The sequence below is a fragment of the Salarias fasciatus genome, chromosome 12 (genome assembly GCF_902148845.1).
Source record: "Salarias fasciatus chromosome 12, fSalaFa1.1, whole genome shotgun sequence".
Lineage (NCBI taxonomy): Eukaryota > Metazoa > Chordata > Actinopteri > Blenniiformes > Blenniidae > Salarias > Salarias fasciatus.
This window is the reverse complement of record NC_043756.1, coordinates 12,367,432-12,384,693: the sequence shown is the minus strand read 5'-3', so window position 1 is coordinate 12,384,693 and position 17,262 is coordinate 12,367,432. Positions and strand designations below refer to the sequence as shown.

General features: G+C 43.3%; 1 protein-coding gene across 1 annotated transcript in view; it reads left to right on the top strand.

Annotated features, from left to right (window-relative positions):
• Positions 1 to 17,262, top strand: part of LOC115397642 (phosphatidylinositol 4-phosphate 5-kinase type-1 beta-like) — a 36,906-nt gene that overhangs the window by 8,655 nt on the left and 10,989 nt on the right. Inside the window, 6 exon segments of the mRNA XM_030104067.1 lie at positions 7,445 to 7,542; positions 7,639 to 7,707; positions 8,427 to 8,557; positions 11,215 to 11,332; positions 13,466 to 13,618; positions 14,202 to 14,501. Coding sequence (XP_029959927.1) covers positions 7,639 to 7,707; positions 8,427 to 8,557; positions 11,215 to 11,332; positions 13,466 to 13,618; positions 14,202 to 14,501 — 771 coding nt within the window. The 5' untranslated portion in view covers positions 7,445 to 7,542.

The window sequence follows — 17,262 nt, the reverse complement described above, 5'->3', positions numbered from 1 at the left end:
TCTCCTCCTCTGTTATAGGGGCATCCAATTTTTCTTTTTGTTCTCCAGTAAGGGTTGGAAACTCTAAACCTGAGAAAAATTGTTCCATGTCTTCTTCACTAACAATCCCCATTGACTGATACAGATCTTCATAAAATGTTTTAAAAATTAGATTTATTTCTTTTGTTGACGTAATCATCTTATTATGTTTTTTGATCATTGTTATATTATTCAAACTGTCTTGTTGTTTTAATTGTCTCGCCAATATTTTACCATGCTTTTCACCTCCCTCGTAGAATTTTGTTTTGAGTCGAAATAATGCATATTCAGCTTTTTTATTATGGATATCATTTAACTGATATTTCATTTTACAGATTGTTTGGTATTTCTCCTCAGAGAATTGTTTTGCCAGCTCCTTCTCTAGTTTATGAATTTCTACATCCAACTTCTTTGCTTTTTCCTGGTGATCTTTCCTCATTTTAGAGGCATGGGCAATGATCTTACCCCTTATATATGCTTTAGATGCTTCCCATACAGTTGCAACTTTGTCTGTGGAACCCATATTAATATCAAAGAACATTTTGAGATCCTCTGATAACTGATCACCAAATAATTTATCCTGAATGAGTATTGTGTTTAGTCTCCAACGTCCCTTTTTTACTTTATCTGTATTTAAGGTTAATGTGTACTCTACTGCAGAATGATCACTGAGTGCTATGGCTCCAATTTCACAACCCACCACCGAGTCAACTAGAGTTTTGGAAATTAAAAGAAATCAATTCTGAGTATGATTTATGACATGAGAATAAAATGTGTAATCTCTTGTGGAAGGATTCACCAGTCTCCATATATCTACCAACTAATGTCCTCTGCTAACATGTGAATTGCCTCTTCTGGTCCCTGGGTGTAGGTTGACCTTTGTCTTACTTTTATCAATCATTCCATCCATCACTGGTTGAGTCCTCCAGCTAAGATAACCTGTCCTCCTCCATTTCCTATGATACTGTTGACTATGTGGAAAAGACTCGGGATTCTCTTTAGTTGGTGCGTATATTTACATAGTATAACTCTAATACCATTAACCAGTGCTTCCACAATATTAGACGACCTTCGTTATCATTGTACTTTTTAATCAAATAAATTCAATTTTTTATGTATGAGAATCATGACACCATTTTGTTTACTAGAGTATGAGCTATGATACACTGTTCCCACCCAATCTCTTCTAAATTTTCTTTGCCTCTTCTTCTCCCACAATATGAGACTCCTGAATAAATGCTATGTCTGTATTTTTAGATTTTAAATATGTCAGAACCTTCCTCCTTTTAATTGGGTTCCCACATCCCTTTATGTTCCACGATGTTATATTAATATACCCCGTCATAGTGTGCAACAAACATAAATCTGGTACTCATCAAAAATATAAAGGCAATGGCAAAATAAATAAAATATTGGCCCATTCAAACTGCTGGTCTGACAAACATGAACATACAACACACCCCAGCGTAGAACACCGCTGAACCCCCCCCCCCCCCCCCCCCCCCCCCCCCCACCCAACCGAACCGACTCCAGTCCCGGCTGGAGGGAAATCTTTCCTTGGTCCGTGAGGAAGTCCCCTTTTGACTGACGGCTGCACACATCATCCACTTCCTTCCCCCTCCACTGTTACCATTAAAGTTTGTAAGGTCTTCATACACTTCCTATATTTTGAATCACGCATGTTGAGGAATCTGTCCGCATCTTTCCCGTTGGAAAACGTTTTCTTCTGGCCATCCCATGTAAAAACAAGAGTAGCCGGTAGATCATTCTGTGCTTAATTTGAAGCTCCCGGAGACGCTTCTTCGCTGGGGCAAATGCTTTCCTCTTATCCGCCAGTTCCTTTGTGACATCCTCGAATATTGACAGCTTTCCCCCTTCCCATTCAAACCCTCGCTTCTCTCTTGCCAACTGAGAACGCTATCTCTTGCAGAAGAGCGAAGAAAAGCGCACGATCACAGGCCTGGGTGGCTTATCCAAATCGGGGATTGGTGCGGGGATTCGATGTGCACGTTCAATCTCAATTCACCCCCAGTAAAACCGAGGGCATCCACCAAAATCTTCTCCACGTATTGAGCCATTTTACCGGGTTGTTCCAAGCGATCCTTCAAACCATGATTCGGACGTTATTTCTTCGGCCTCTATTCTCCAAGTCCTCCACTCGGGACCATAACAGCTGCACCTTCTTCTCACACTCATCCACCGTAGGGCCCCGTGTGAGCGTTTGCATCCTCCAGCTCCGATATGCGCCCTTCTGCTTCTTCTCCGAGCCGTGTCTGCACATTCTCCACTGCATCCTTCAGTTCTTTTGTTGTTTCTTTTATGGCGGCTACATCCGTAGCAACGCGTAAGCAGCGTAGCATGCATTCCTCTCATCTCTTCAAACATAATCGCACTTTCAGACTTTGCAGTCTTCCCGTCAGCTGAAGAATCGTCTTCCGTCAGTGCAGGCGACAATTCTGTGTGCTCCGGAGGCTGCTGTGTCGGTGTGTTGTTAGCATGGTTGCTAGCTAGCTTCCTCGTAGTTAGCCTCGTAGCGCAGCTCCCTTAAAAAAATTCGATTTAAGCACCGCCAGACATCGTCGAAGGGGTATGAAGCTTTGAAAAAGTATCCCTTAAAACAAAAACTGTCAAAATCCCGACTTTACATGAAGTGTAATGTTTCGAAAGTTATGAAATTAATGGTGGTTTCAGGAGGCGAAACTAGTGTGCAGCCATCACAACCCTGCGGTCCCACCGGACTCCTTTTTTTTGTTTTTAAACATAGTCATACCGCTGCATTTTGATTGGATGCTAAACCACACAGCATTAGAGGCTCAACTCGGCTTCCAGACGTCTATAATGTGGCTACAGATTTAATATAGTAGATACGTGCACACACACACACACACACACACACACACACACACACACACACAGCTCTGCAGTGCTGCACAGTGCCTTGTGTTCACAGATACAATTCATCACGTCTTGACCCCCAGAGGGATGATTATAAATAAATAAATAAAAAAAACAAACATACATCCGCCGGATAGAACACAGTGTAACGTTGTTAATGTTTCTTTACACCATACAGTCTGTTTCAGTGCGCTTCAGTTCAAAATGCTGATTGTTTATAGAACTGAACGATACAGGAAAGAGATTAGTAGAGGCAGTGATAAAAACAATAGAGTTGTATTTACTTCCTCTGAACTTTGCTCATGGATGAAAGCTGCTAAGTTGATAAGGCCAATCCTCTTTTAGCCGAGCTAATCTCACCTCCTGTGCATCTTTTTGATTGTGTCCATCCAAATCCAGATCTCCCTGCTTATCTGGCGTCTCAGTGTGGGATAGCGGAGGTCATGGGAGCCCAGCGGTTTGCTCCTCAGCACCCTGCATCGCTGCTCTGCTATTGATTCTACATTAAGTCTCCAATCTGCTGCAGTAATCCAATAGTATCTGGGGACTCAAGCAAAGTAGAGTAAAATGGGAACCTATATGAAGTATCTGTGTTCTCACGAGGGTAATGGTGGGACTCATCACTGATGTCCTGTTCAGATTGTTTGAAAATGATTTTGCTGCAACGTGAGGAGGTGCTGTTCTGTATTTGTCACAGTTCATAACATTTTGTTAAAAAAAAAAAAAAAAGTATGTTGCTTATTTGCAGATGTGTTGACTCATCTGTCCGACTCCTGACTTTCTGATCTTTGATATTACGACTCCAGTGGTCGTCTGAGGGGCCATTACAGCCACTCAGACCTTTTGACAGTTGAGATTTACTTCATTTGCATAATGGCCACACCAGACGGTCCGTGTCTGCGTGTCTCAGCTGCATGTTTCCCTTCACTCGGCGAGCTTGGCTGCAGACTTGTTGTGCGACTTCCTTGGAGGCTCAGCGGCACCATTGGCAATAACTGTGAAACCCTGGAGCAGATATGACATGAGAAGCAGTGTTTGATCTGCGCTCGAGTGTGTTTGTTTGAAGGGTGGTAGAGTTTCTGACGAGGGTGTGTTGACGGCTGTTCGAAAAACAAAGAGACAGCTGATGAGAAGAGGTAAGTAAGCAAAATTTAATAACATTGCACCTTTTCACAGAAGCATGCTCGTCAGGGAGGGAAAAAAAAGCACCTTGTTGACCAAGTCAGGATATTAACAAAGAGCCAGTCACAGCTGACCCTGAAATGTGTTTGCCAAGGGATTTTGCAGGGGCAAATATTTTGCAATGGTTCTGGACAGTCTCTTTGTCTGGAAGCGGTTTAAGAGGGTATTTGGAGCCAGAACGTGTTCCTCATCTTTTCACTGTACAGAGGCAGGTTTAACATGAAGCCTGTGACCTTGCTCGACTTTCCCAGAGGCACAGAAATAACCCATCCCCAGCTTAGCTCCTTTATGCCAGCCAGGTCTAAGTGGTTTATTATTCAGATTTACACTTTCAAGTGTAAGGTTTCCTTTTCATTGATTGGTTGGGTCACTTTACCCGTTTGATTCTCATCCAAACCACAAAACACCCACCCTCTAACAGAAGCATCGATCTGACAAAAGTGCTTTTTTTTCTATTTGTAGAACATGATATTATGGTTGTGACCTGCCATGTATCATTTTACATGCTGTGTAGCAGCATGTAAGTACCCTCTTGTATTCCTGTTTGCCACCATTATTTGCAATAGGAGTGTATGACAGCGGTAAGACAGCTGCTTACAATCATCCCTCCGTCCATTTTCACCCATGTGTCTGTCGGTCGGTCTGTCTGGCTTTCTTTTGTTAGCAGATAAACAAGAGACCGGCTGTTGTTCTCGTCGGCTGCCGGCCTCTCGCAGATTGTTCTGGAAACAGTCTGTTTGAGCACCGGCTGGTTTGTGGGGTCAGGTGAGAGAGAGGAAAAAAAAAAAAGAGAGAGAGACACAACTCATTGACACAATCCATTTTTGCACTGACGCTCTGGCCAGGCCGGAGCTGAGAGCCAGATGGGCTTATTAACATTCCTCAGGTTCAGAGCGCAGACCCAGTCGCACAGAGTTACAGCTCAGGTGGATCAACACCTTATTAAACAGATTCACTTCCACTGACAGAACTCATTATCAGTCATACGACTCTGTAATGCCGCCTGGGTTTGGGTTAAAGCTATGAGAAGAACATTATCTCTGCAGACGGGATGAGTTAATGAGCTTTGTGTGTCTGTGTGTGTTCCTTCACAACAAAGACAGGATAATATTATAAATGTGATAGAAAAGATATAAATTCTGTTCCTACCCAAACAAAGACAAATAGATACGGCTGGGAGGCGAGCAGACGGAACCTGTCTGGTGTTGTCTCCGTGTTTATAGCAACAGAGGAGCCTGTGCTCTGATAAGGAGGGAGTCTGGAGATAAGAGCTCAGTATCTGCCTCATTCTTTTAATATATGACTTATACATATGAATGTGTGCTCATCTAAAAGCACGTCTCCATTTTTTAATTAAAGCTGTCTCTCTCTCTCTCTCTCGCTCTCTCACAAACACGCGCGCACACACACAGTGTGCCTTTCACAATGAAAGTATTCCTTAAGCGTCATCCAGCAGTGGCTAAGGCCACACACTCCTCCTGGATCACACTTGATCTTTTACAAAGATACTAAATACCTGGCTTTATTAGAAACGTGTGAAGAAACCAAAACAAACCAGACTCCTCCTCCTGGATGTTGTTATCTTCTGTCCAGAGAGAGAGGAATGGATGATGTACGTCAAGTCGTGTGGAGGACGTGAATGACGTGTGAATGATGGACGTGGGGACTTTGATACCATCTTGTTAAATACCTTTCCTCTGTTGTTTCATTCATTGTTGTTTGATGATTGACTTGAGTTTGAAACTGATATTTAGTTTAATAAAACACATTTCTTTGACCTGAATACAGTGCCAATTAGAATTTTGCAATAAGCAATACTGCATAACTATAAGTGCACAGAGTTGCTGGCTATGAATAATAACCTAACCAAGCTTCCAAAGGTTTGTGAGTTATTCTTTGTTAATGCCTGTCTATGGATCTTAATCCCACCTGTTGGCACATCTAATAACGCTCTACCTCAAATGAGAGCAACCCAGGTTGAAATCCCTTTTGTTGCAGGAAAAGCATCCGGCATAAAAACTAGGAAAGTCTATTGTACAGATTGCAGTGACTGGCTGTGGTGACACTCATACAAGGAAGCAGCCAAATGGCCGTTTTTTTTATTGTTCTCAACAGCCGCTGCCAATTGTACTCGCCTTTTACAGACGTCTTTGTGATTTATCTGAGAATGAGGCGGCCAGATCATGAAACGTGACTTCCTGACTGTTTCCGAAAGCACACTTTTTATTGTGTTTGTCCAGACCGCAGGTGAAATGGCTTTATTTACCTTGAGGGAGAGATGGATTTTACCTTGCTCACAAATCAATGTAGGTCAGATCCATACGTCGGCTCACATTGGGTTGTGCACAAATGTCTAATGGTGGATTAGGCAGTGGTCCATTATCAGTCTTACCTATTCTTACTTGGGATAAATGTTCCGCTGGCTCCTCGGTGATCAGGTGACTGGAGAACATCGCTCTGAGCGCTGACAAAGCACAGAGACATTGTGTAATACTCAGGGGCTCAGAGACCAGCAGGTACATTTATATGCAGATGGTGTGGGGACTGCAGACCTGCCAGAACTTGTCAAACAGTCCAAAATTTTCTAGGGTTTGAATTAAGCTTTTTGTTCCATGTCTGTGTCCTTTATTTCAGAGAACACTGAGGCACGATTTCTCTGACTTGTGTCATTGTCAAGAGACAAACCAGACAAACTAGGAGGAGGCAGATGGAGAGGTGCAGTAAAAATAACAGGGAACATTTAGGGAGACGTGTGTTGTGTGGAGTAACGCCGTCGCTGTGCTGTGAGCCCGTGGATCACTTCCAGCCCTGGGGCGAACCCTCCTTCACATAAAGTATTCTCGCTCTTTATAGTTGAGCCTCCCTCATGAATTGTTATGAAGCTTCATCCTGACCTCATAAAACCTGCAGAGGGAAAATTGAAACAGAAAAGCTTGCTGTGATGAAAATCAGGGCGATAAGAAGACATTTTAAAGTCTAATCTTTACCTGCCTGGAGTGGGGATTGATGTGACCGGCAGGACGGTATTATTCTAATGCGAATATGCTGGATGATCGTTACACACATGCGTGCCACAGTTCATGAGTGACTGTGATGGCCTCTCCTATAAGGCGGTGATTAAGAGGAGTGTGATGGCATTAAAATGGCCTCAAACCGAAAGCACACAAGTGTATCGCAGTTAATTAAAGAGCTTTTGCTGGTGGACATATTCCCTGTTGCTCAGCTTGCCACATTTTAACTTTCCTGCAGATTCACTTACTGTACTGCAGCGTCTGCCGGCATATTATTCCCTTTATTTTTTAATTTTCTAGCCTATAGTGTGATGGTGTTTCTTTCTGCGCCCTCACAGGGGGTCTCTGGACGACTCCTGATGGTTGCTGAACCCCACAACCGAGAGCCGTTGCCCTGATTGCGGTTTGTCAGGCACAGCTTTTTTCCTGAAGCAAGGTGAGTTTATGTAACGTACCTCCGAGCATATTTGAGTTTATTATGAGCCGTGAAATGGCCAGCTGCTACTTCGCCTAACCTTGGGTCCTTTTTCAGATGTCAACTACAGCAGAGAATGGGACGGGAGGGCCTTGGAGCACGAGCAGAGAGAAAACATACAAAAAGGTGAACTACAGTATTAGTACAAGCGTCTCAGTGTGCCTGGTTTGTTTGCCTGTTATGGTGAATATGAACCTGGTCCCATAACATTTATTTTGGAATGACGCTGTTTAGAGCCAACAAGTCCAAAAGGCCATTAAGTCTGAGTCATCTGAGTCCTTAAAATGTCTTTCTGCAGCACATAATGTCCCGACCTCCACCAGGGCCAGCTGCCAGAGACCATTCAAGCCCTGGTTACACTTGTTTTCTTTCCTTTACTTTCTTTTTTTTTTTAATGCAGACGTCACTGCTTATGGCAGCTTGTTCTAAGATCGGCCCATTACAAGGCTCTCTTCAGAACCAAACTCTGTTTGGGTCGGGACGACAGAAGTCAAAGGTCTCTTTGTGGTGGCCGTTCCACAAAACACTGCCTGTATGTTTGTGTCCCAGCCTGTTCAGGTTGTTTCTGTGGAAAATATTGCCAACAGACTGTGAGAGTGGGCCTTTCTCTTGAGTCTCGTTTCTACACTTTTGCTTAATTTCATTTAATAAATTCAAACTGCGGGATTAGTATCTTTGGGTGTGCATATTTTTTCATTCCAATGATTTTTTTTTTTCTTTTAACATGAACGAGACACTGAATGTATTATATATCTGACGTGCAATGATTAATGAATTTATATAGCTGTAACGCCGTGCTGCAACCAGGATAATGTGATGTTTTCTCTCTCATTTTCCTCTCACAGACCACATCGTCGGCCTTGAAAGGAGCCATTCAGCTCGGCATTGGCTATACAGTCGGCAACCTCACCTCCAAGCCCGACAGAGACGTGCTTATGCAAGACTTCTACGTGGTGGAGAGCGTCTTTCTGCCCAGGTCAGTGCTGCGTCACGCCGCCGCGCTCAGGCGTACGCACACAGCGAGACGCCTCTTTTGCTGTGCATTGTCTCAGAAGCCTTCCCTCAGCATCTGAGTTAATTGTGTGGCGAAGGTTTTTCACCCTGTCATCAGAACTGACTTTTACAGCGGAGGAGACGTTTGCATAAGCTGAAAGTTATTCATCTGCAGGAGCTGGTGAATCAGGAAGCTGCTTCATTAGAGACAGATTATGTGTGGGTGGTAACAGGCTGCTCATTGGCTGTGACACTGTTCTAAAGTGAATGAATGAGGAGGGAGTGACAACCAAGCTTTTCTTGTGTGTCAGCTCAAATATTATATGTCAGGGTCTGGTATTAAAAGCTATCATTAATCACACTCGTTGGAAAGTGCGAGCGCCTGGACATAGAGTCCAAGGGAATCCCTCCACCTCCACAAACTGCACAGAATGATTTTTGCTTGTCTGAGTCAGGATGCTGGGATCAAACTAGTTTAATGGATTATCCTGTCAGGGACTATGAAATCAGCTTGCTGGATGCTTCTCACTGCCACGGCGCAAAAGCATCCGTTAGTGTAGAGGCGGCCCTGTGGTCTCAGGCTGTCTGCACAATTACAGCATCAGCTTAAAGAAACTTCTCATAAACTGAGGCACCGCTGTCCACACACAGTGTCTGCTCTGTCACAAACTCCAAAACATTCCAACAGTTCATCCAGAGACTTCTCAGCTTCAGTCCGTGCAGAATCTGTTGTCTGAGGATACACAAAGCTTCCATCTTTTTTTTTTTCTTTTTCTTTTTAAAGGACACATACAGCTATCATAATACATATTACACACTTTTTGTCCCAACACACAATTTAGCAAGTGAAACTTAGATCAGTGGTGACTATTGTTATGTCTTAAGTTTCACGGAGAGGTTCAGATTCCCATCAATGAGAAGCTGGACCAGGATATGCAAACTCAGTCTTGTTTACTCAAACCTGGTCTTGACACGCACGCTGACCTTTCATTGTGTCAGATCTCTCAGCAACAGCCAAACATAATTTGCGTTTTTACAATGGGCGCCGCAGTGATGAGTGTTAAAAACACTAAAGTCTCTGGCTTTGTGAGATGCTGAAGTGTACAAAATATGAGTTATGTCATCAATGCCATCGAGAATGATTTCTCATTCAAAAGTGAATAAAATGTTTTTATTGCCTTCAGGGTCAACTTCTTACTGTGGAAACCAAACGTAATATATCACAATATAGCACAAAAGAAATCATTCAAGACACAACAAACAAAACCAATTTATTGACTAAAAAAATGAATACCTCCATTGGATCAACTGACATGACAGTTTTTCTCTCTTTTCTTTGCCTAAACATTATTGTTGTGTAATAGCACACAAACACAACACGTCTCTCTGTCTTTGAGCTGAGGGACTTTCCTGAGAAGCAGCTGAGTGATGGCGACAGCTCAGATACTTTTATTTCCTCCCTCCTCTTCCCCCCCCCCCCCCCTCCCCCCCCCCCCCCCCCCCTTTCTCCTTGTTGCAGTTTTCCTCTTGAGGCTTCTCCTCTGTTGTTCGTCCTGTCAGTCTGGAGATGCCGCAGATCACTTTCACTCCCACTCACACACATCCGCCACCTCCGTTTTTTTTTTTCTCCCTTTTTCTGTTCCTCAGTGGATATATCTCAGATAGCCAGGCGCACATCTTCCCACAGCCAGAAGGTCATTAATTAGACTGAAGTAAAACCGTTCCAGGTAGTAATTGTTTTCCATCCAAAGTGTGCATTACCATCAACAGCTGTCACTCATTCATGACAGATAATTGTTGTTCCCCTCCGACTCTAAGCAGCATTCAGATGTCACTGCGGAGTAATGACGGGGATAGAGTTACACAGCCAGCGTTCACTCTTGCCCTCATTTGTATGATTGAGTATTATACCCACATGAAACGACAACAGTCGCCCCCTTCACACCAAACATCTTTCAAGTTGCAAGATTTAGTGGCGGCCTGGAAAACAAAAGCCTCTATTAGCCTACTTGTTCACTTAGCGTCAACAAGACTGATTCCACCGAGAGTTTATTAGATGAAAGACTCGACGCCTGACTCACGCTAACCTTATTAGATGTGCTTTACTCCAGTGTTGTGGTTTTCCCCTGGAACACGGGTTAGGTTAGTTATGAAACAGGTGCAGTCTTTGTCAAAGCGTGTCTAAAAGAAGCACCTCGTTGACTGGTCAAAATGTAGGTTATTTTCTCATTGTTTGGGTTTTTTTTCGCTCGTCCGTCTCCCCCCACTGGAGCAGGGCTCATGTGTGTCTGTGTTGTTGGTACGCAGTAATCAGAGACGTCCTCGGTCCCCAGGCCAGGAACTGAATACAGGTCAGGTTGTAGCCACAATGCAGGTAAATCTGGTTTCCCATCCGTGAGTTTACCGAAGCCTGTCGGCGTGTGAGCGACAAAATTGCGGCGGAAAGCTGATAAACTTACACAGTCAACAGATACACAGATTGAGTGTGAGACTTTACTTTCCCCTGGCTGGTATTGTGTCTGTGTGATTGAAACTCTTCAGTCATGTTTCTTCAGTTTTTAATTTCTTCAGTTATTGCTGCAAACATATCTTGATATGTTTTTTTTTTCCTGTCTGCTTTATATTTTCAACACAAACCAGCGAGGGAAGCAACTTAACTCCGGCACATAAATACCCTGACTTCCGCTTCAAGACGTACGCCCCCCTGGCCTTTCGCTACTTCAGAGACCTGTTCGGCATCAAACCGGACGATTACCTGGTAAGATCAGCGAACATATTTGCTGCTTGTCAGCTGATCCGGCTGCGTGTTTGTTTCCACTCATGATGAAGTAATCAAATGAAGTCCTGCTTCTGACCAAGGGATTTGTGTTGCTCTGAATATCGTGGGGTTAATCAAATGAAGTGCCGACACACTGCTGTTCAAGGAAAATACTGTCTCACAGAGAATTAAGTTATTTTACTTCAATGTTAACTGAATACTTGATATACATAATAACAAACCTGATATGTCTTGTTGATCAGTGAGATTTTGAAAATATGTAAAACCTTCTACTGCATCCTGTACAGTCACGAAGTACAATCACACATTCAGACCTACTGTGAATTTAGAGCCAGCAATAAGCCTCAATGTTTCTTTTTATAAAAACATGCTAACTAAAAGATGTGGCATCAGTCCGGGAAACAAGAGTACCGACCGCTAAACCACCCATCAACTGTTACCGCACCATTTACTCCACTATCGACCCGTCAGTCTTCAGACAGAAGAAGAAGTAAATGCACATTTAGCTGATCAGTGTCTGCTGGACCACATGCTTGATTATGCATTTATCGGTAATCAAAGTATAGTTGTGTTGTATTACGGGCAGGCCTGTTTTGCTCTCATTATTACACCCCCCACCCCCCTCTTCACTGAATGCTTTTTTCTTGCACATGGGGTGAATGATGCAGACGTGGTGCTGCAGACCACCTCTGAGGACGCCTTTCCATTCGGGCTGCTCCGATCCGCACAGAGCTGAATGAAACCAGCAGATGATGACTCAGTGAATTTCCTGCTGAATCAAAGACAAACTGCTTCAGTTTTTCTGCACAAGCTTCACGTTGACTTGTGGCTTCTGTTTTCTATTTTCTTGCTTGTTTTAGTATTTACATGTATGAGAATATTTGCAACTGAAGGCACATTCATAAAGCCTTAGTCCTCATTGATTTAAACTAAAGCTCTCTGTCATGTTCCTCCACATACACTACGTATTTGTTTGGCGCAAAATTAGATTTTGTGTGATGTTTTCTTAGGCTTCATCCTGTTATGACGCCGTTCTCCTATTTTCCATCTGCCTCCGAGCCTTTCATAAGCCCGAACCAGCTGCATTCTTGTTTTTGAATGGCCAATTTAATTCTGCGTTCGCGAAAGACAAAGGACTCTAGAGGAGAGACGCAGAGACGAAATGTGACTTGAAGGCGGCGGCGGCGGCTATAAGGCGCAGCGGCTTAGAGGACGCACTAATGATGGATGTCCTTGAGGTGATGATGAATTTATTCAGAGAGAAACAGACGCAGTGTAATTAAAGCGAGGGGTTGTACACACAGACGCAGTCTCCCCAATGCAAATGCAATAAACTGCGGGTGTGTTTGTGCTGGTAGCTCAAAGTGACGGAGGAAGGTCATCAGCGGAGGGAGAGTGGACACGTTGCTCTCAAATCTCCCCCGATTAACGCCGCTCTCGCAGGCTCTCCCGCACACGGTGATTGCCACTTCAGGGTGAGGCCTCTTGATCTGTTGTCTGTTGGGTTTTTCTTCTGAGAAACACAGGACAAACAGTGATCACCTGTGTTCGGCTCACGCTAATGGCCCTCGCAGTTTGGCTGTTTGGCCGCTTCTTAGCAGCGAAGCTCCGATGTTCCTGCAGACACGTGAAGCTTGGCAAACGCTGTCGTGAAGTCTGTGAAACAGACCTTATGTTCCTACAGTTAATGTGAGGAGGAAACGGTTGTCGACGCAGAGCTGCGTCACGGAGCGATTTTCATTGCAAAAGTTGTTTCTGTCTGAATTTCAAGTATTTTTGAAATTGGATGACTTGATAATGATGGACTCTAAAAGAAAACACGTGAAAACATTTGCTTTAATACAATATTCCGTTTTAGATTGTCGTGATTCATGAGCAACAGGAATAGAAATCTGAAGTATAAAAGGCTTGGAGTGTTTCAGCTTGCTTAAAAATCTGAGGATAAAACAGGTTCTTCATTTATCTCTTAATTCAATTTGAATCTTGTGATCGGCCTTCTTGATGCCAGATGTACTGTTTCTTGTCTCCTCACCTACAAAGACATGTATTTTTTTGGAGTTGACATGTGGAAAAAATTAAATTCTCTCCCTGTTATTTTCTTCCCCTCAACAGTATTCCCTTGTAAATGAGCCTCTGATTGAGCTCACCAACCCGGGGGCCAGCGGCTCGCTCTTCTACCTGACCAGCGACGACGAATTCATCATTAAAACTGTCCAGCACAAAGAGGCCAAGTTTCTGCAGAGGCTGCTGCCAGGATACTACATGGTGAGAAGCTGAATGTGGCTGTATGACGACTTCTCATTGCCTCTTTAACCAAAGCTTTTCTTTTTCTGAAGATTAACTTGAGTTTAAAGTTTAACCGACTGTTGACGCTCAGCTCAGCTATGTGTTAGGACAGATGAACGAACTTTGATCAACTGATAAGACTTTTATGTTTCTGTGGGGAAATTATTGTCTCAATAAATATCTGATAATCAGAGTAATAATAATTCACAGGTTAAAACTACATGAATCTGAGTTACACTGCTATATTAAAGATCCATGTGACCCTTGATTCTGATGAGTGTAAATCCAAAATTAATCTCCCTCAGGAAGATGTCTCTTTTAGAGTCCATTCTGTTGAGCCAACCATGAAAAGCTAATAAAAAAATTAACCTCGGGCTCAATAAGATTTTCTTTTTCCAGTATTTCTTCCAGATTTCTTGGTGATTAGTCTCACTGAGTAAAACCACTTCAGGTGATTTTTAATGAATGGATGTGTCTGTTTGTCATAATTAAATCAGAACCAGAGGAAGTGTGTTTGTGCATGTTGAATCGGTCTGATCCCCTGCTCTCCTCATGTCCACAGAACTTGAACCAGAATCCTCGAACTCTTCTGCCAAAGTTTTACGGCCTGTACTGTATCCAGTCCGGAGGAATCAACATTCGACTGGTGGTGATGAACAACGTACTGCCTCGCTCTGTTAAAATGCACTACAAGTACGACCTGAAGGGCTCCACCTACAAGAGGCGAGCGTCCAGGAAAGAGAGGGAGAAGAGCTCTCCCACCTACAAGGACCTGGACTTCCAGGACATGCACGAGGTCGGCCTCTACTTCGACACGGAGATGTACAACAACCTGATGAAGACGCTGCAGAGAGACTGTCGGGTAGGTGGTTATGGGACATATCTTGCATAAGTGTCCTCACAACAGGAAGCACACTATTATTCCAAAAAAGGAAGCTGTTAAACTAGTAAGAAAACAAAGGATTGGGTCGTTTTAGTTTCATGAAAGTAACACTTTCTGTGCTCAAACAGTTGACCTGCACACTGAGATGGGAGTTGAGCGGAGTGTCCTGCCAAAGACTTGTCACTGACTCAGTCTTGTACCTGATTGTGGGCACTTGCATGCCAACATGTGCTGCTCCATACGTTACGTCATGTACAAGTCTGTGCGTGCGCGCGTGGGGCAGATGTTTAGAAAAGAGAATTTTCCATGTGTTTGCCGGAGGGTGGGAAGCAGCTTGTTTTCACTGTGTGTCTGGCTCGCTCCGGGTCTCTGCTCTCCGCCCCGCTCCTCTCGCTGCATAGCTGCGTTTCAGCACATGACAGCTCTTCAAACTCTCCATGTCATCAAGACATGATCCTGAGAGCCTGAGAGGCGCAGAGCTCAGTCCAAAGATAGTCCTCCAATTTAAAGGCTCGCATTCTTCTCTGCTTCAAGGCTGAAGCCAAATGATGATCTGCGTCAAGAAGGGAGTTTGAGCATTTCCCAGATATTAAAAACTCTCCTGTAGCCCAATCACTTCCTGAAAAAGCCTCCCGGACTTCATTGTTTCATTTCATATTGTCAGTCTATATTGCGTCAGAGCTGCATTAAGTGAAGACTGAAGTCATTCCTAAGTCTTGCTGACATGTTTACAGACCCGACAAACCTCCAGTTTTACCAAATCTGTTCAACTTTCACATTCCATATATTAAATGGCAGTCCTAGTTGGGCGAATAAACTGGAAATAATGCATTATAATAATTTCCATTTGTTGAAATTATGATAATACATTATTGAGATTATATTTAAACGAACTCTTAACTAACGCTGTCTTCAATTTCATTTGTTAATTTATCTGTTAATAGGCAACTCAGCCACCATTTAAATAAACCAACTTTAAATGAGTTTTATTGAAAGTGATAGAGGCAGCAGTTAGCGATGCCAAATCACGAAAAAAGATTGATCTGTCGCTGGGGACTGTTTGTTCTCCATTTCGCCATCATTCTGGTTTACTTTAATGTGAATTTAAAGAGCTTTACAAAGTATCAGTACAACATTTATGTACTAATCAGAAAACATCTTCGGATGACTGCTATGACATCATTGAGAACCATAATCTTTCAGCGGGGATCGATAGATGACTAAATATACATCAGGGCCTGAAACGCAGTGACTTTCCTGCAATATTACAAGGAAACTAATGGGCTCTCAAGAGAGCTTTATCAGTGACGACTATATGACTTCCAGGCAGTGATAGCAGCTGACTAATGATGGGCTCTGGAGCCCGAAGCCCCCTCCGTTTTGTAATCCCATTTGTACTTCGGCAAAAAAAATGTCTGATCTGTTATTTAACTTGGAATCCGACCAGGTTGTTACTGTAAGCGTGTGTCAGTGTTTTCTGATGAGGCCAGACATGAGGAAGAAAGGCTTTCCTGGAAGAGTCCCTGCTCCGCGAGGCCGACCTGCCAAACCTGGTGACCCTGCGCTGTGCCGTTCGGCTAACAGCTTAATGACTTCCAGCACGCCGCACTCTGCTTTCAATCAGCGAGTGGGAACAGAGGAACCGCGATGGTTTTATCGGCAGACGGAGATTGATGGAGGACGGGTGAGAGTTTGACGTGATGAGCAGTGTGATGCTGTGGATGGATTTAGCCTCACGGCAGATCTCTCGTTGTAGTAAGTTTTCTTCTGTCATGCAGTTGTAAAAATAGAAAAACCTTTACAGGAATTTTCCAAGTGTGAACAGATGTTCGTTTCCCACCCTCGACGTCAACAAAGTCACCATTATGAGCTTTTGCACGAACTTGGGTGTTGTTATACATGTGAAACAAGGAACTTCGTGTGATCCACTGAGGTTATGGCCTTTCTTGTCATCAGTGACTGATATGCTGACTTCCTCAATGTTTTCCTTAATTGTTTTCCCCGAGCAAACTGTAGCCAGAATGACATCCTATTCTCATGCTAACTCAGAGCTTCCTCTATGTTTAACACGTATGTGCGTTTATTGAGATACAGTATGCCCCGTCATCACTACAAAACCCATTAAAATATATTTATCTGAATTATTCTCTAAGCATTTCATGCTCAATGTACAAAACACAAGAAAGAAAGATCTAAAGCTTGTTTTTGTGCTCTGCATCTGGTTTATAATAACATTTACAACATCACACACCACCTCCACATGATGTATCTCTGCATTCGGCGTGGTAAAAATCAAGATCAAACATCAACTAATGAGTGCAGGCAGACGGAAGAACCAAAGACCAGGAGCTTTCTACAGGGGAAAGAAACAGACTTCAGGCCAGTGAGACCACGTCAATAAACTCCAGTGGAGTTATATTTTGACCTCTGACTGGTGAAGTAAATAACATTTTCTCTTCATTTCACAGTGGGTGGAATAGAGTCCACATCAAGTTCATATTTCGTCCTCCTGCCCTTGTGGGGAGTTTCCGGTCTGCAGAGGTCAGCCTCAATACAAAAGATGTTCAGGAAAGGAAAAGTGAAGTGAAGAAAACTTTATGTGCAGCCGAGTCTGACTGTCGCACGTGGGGAACAGAAGTTCATGCCGGATCTGATTTAAGGATATCACAATACAGAGTGTTAGAAGTCATTGCTCGTTGTGCCATAAACATATTTTTCATTTATTATAGAGACTAAATGC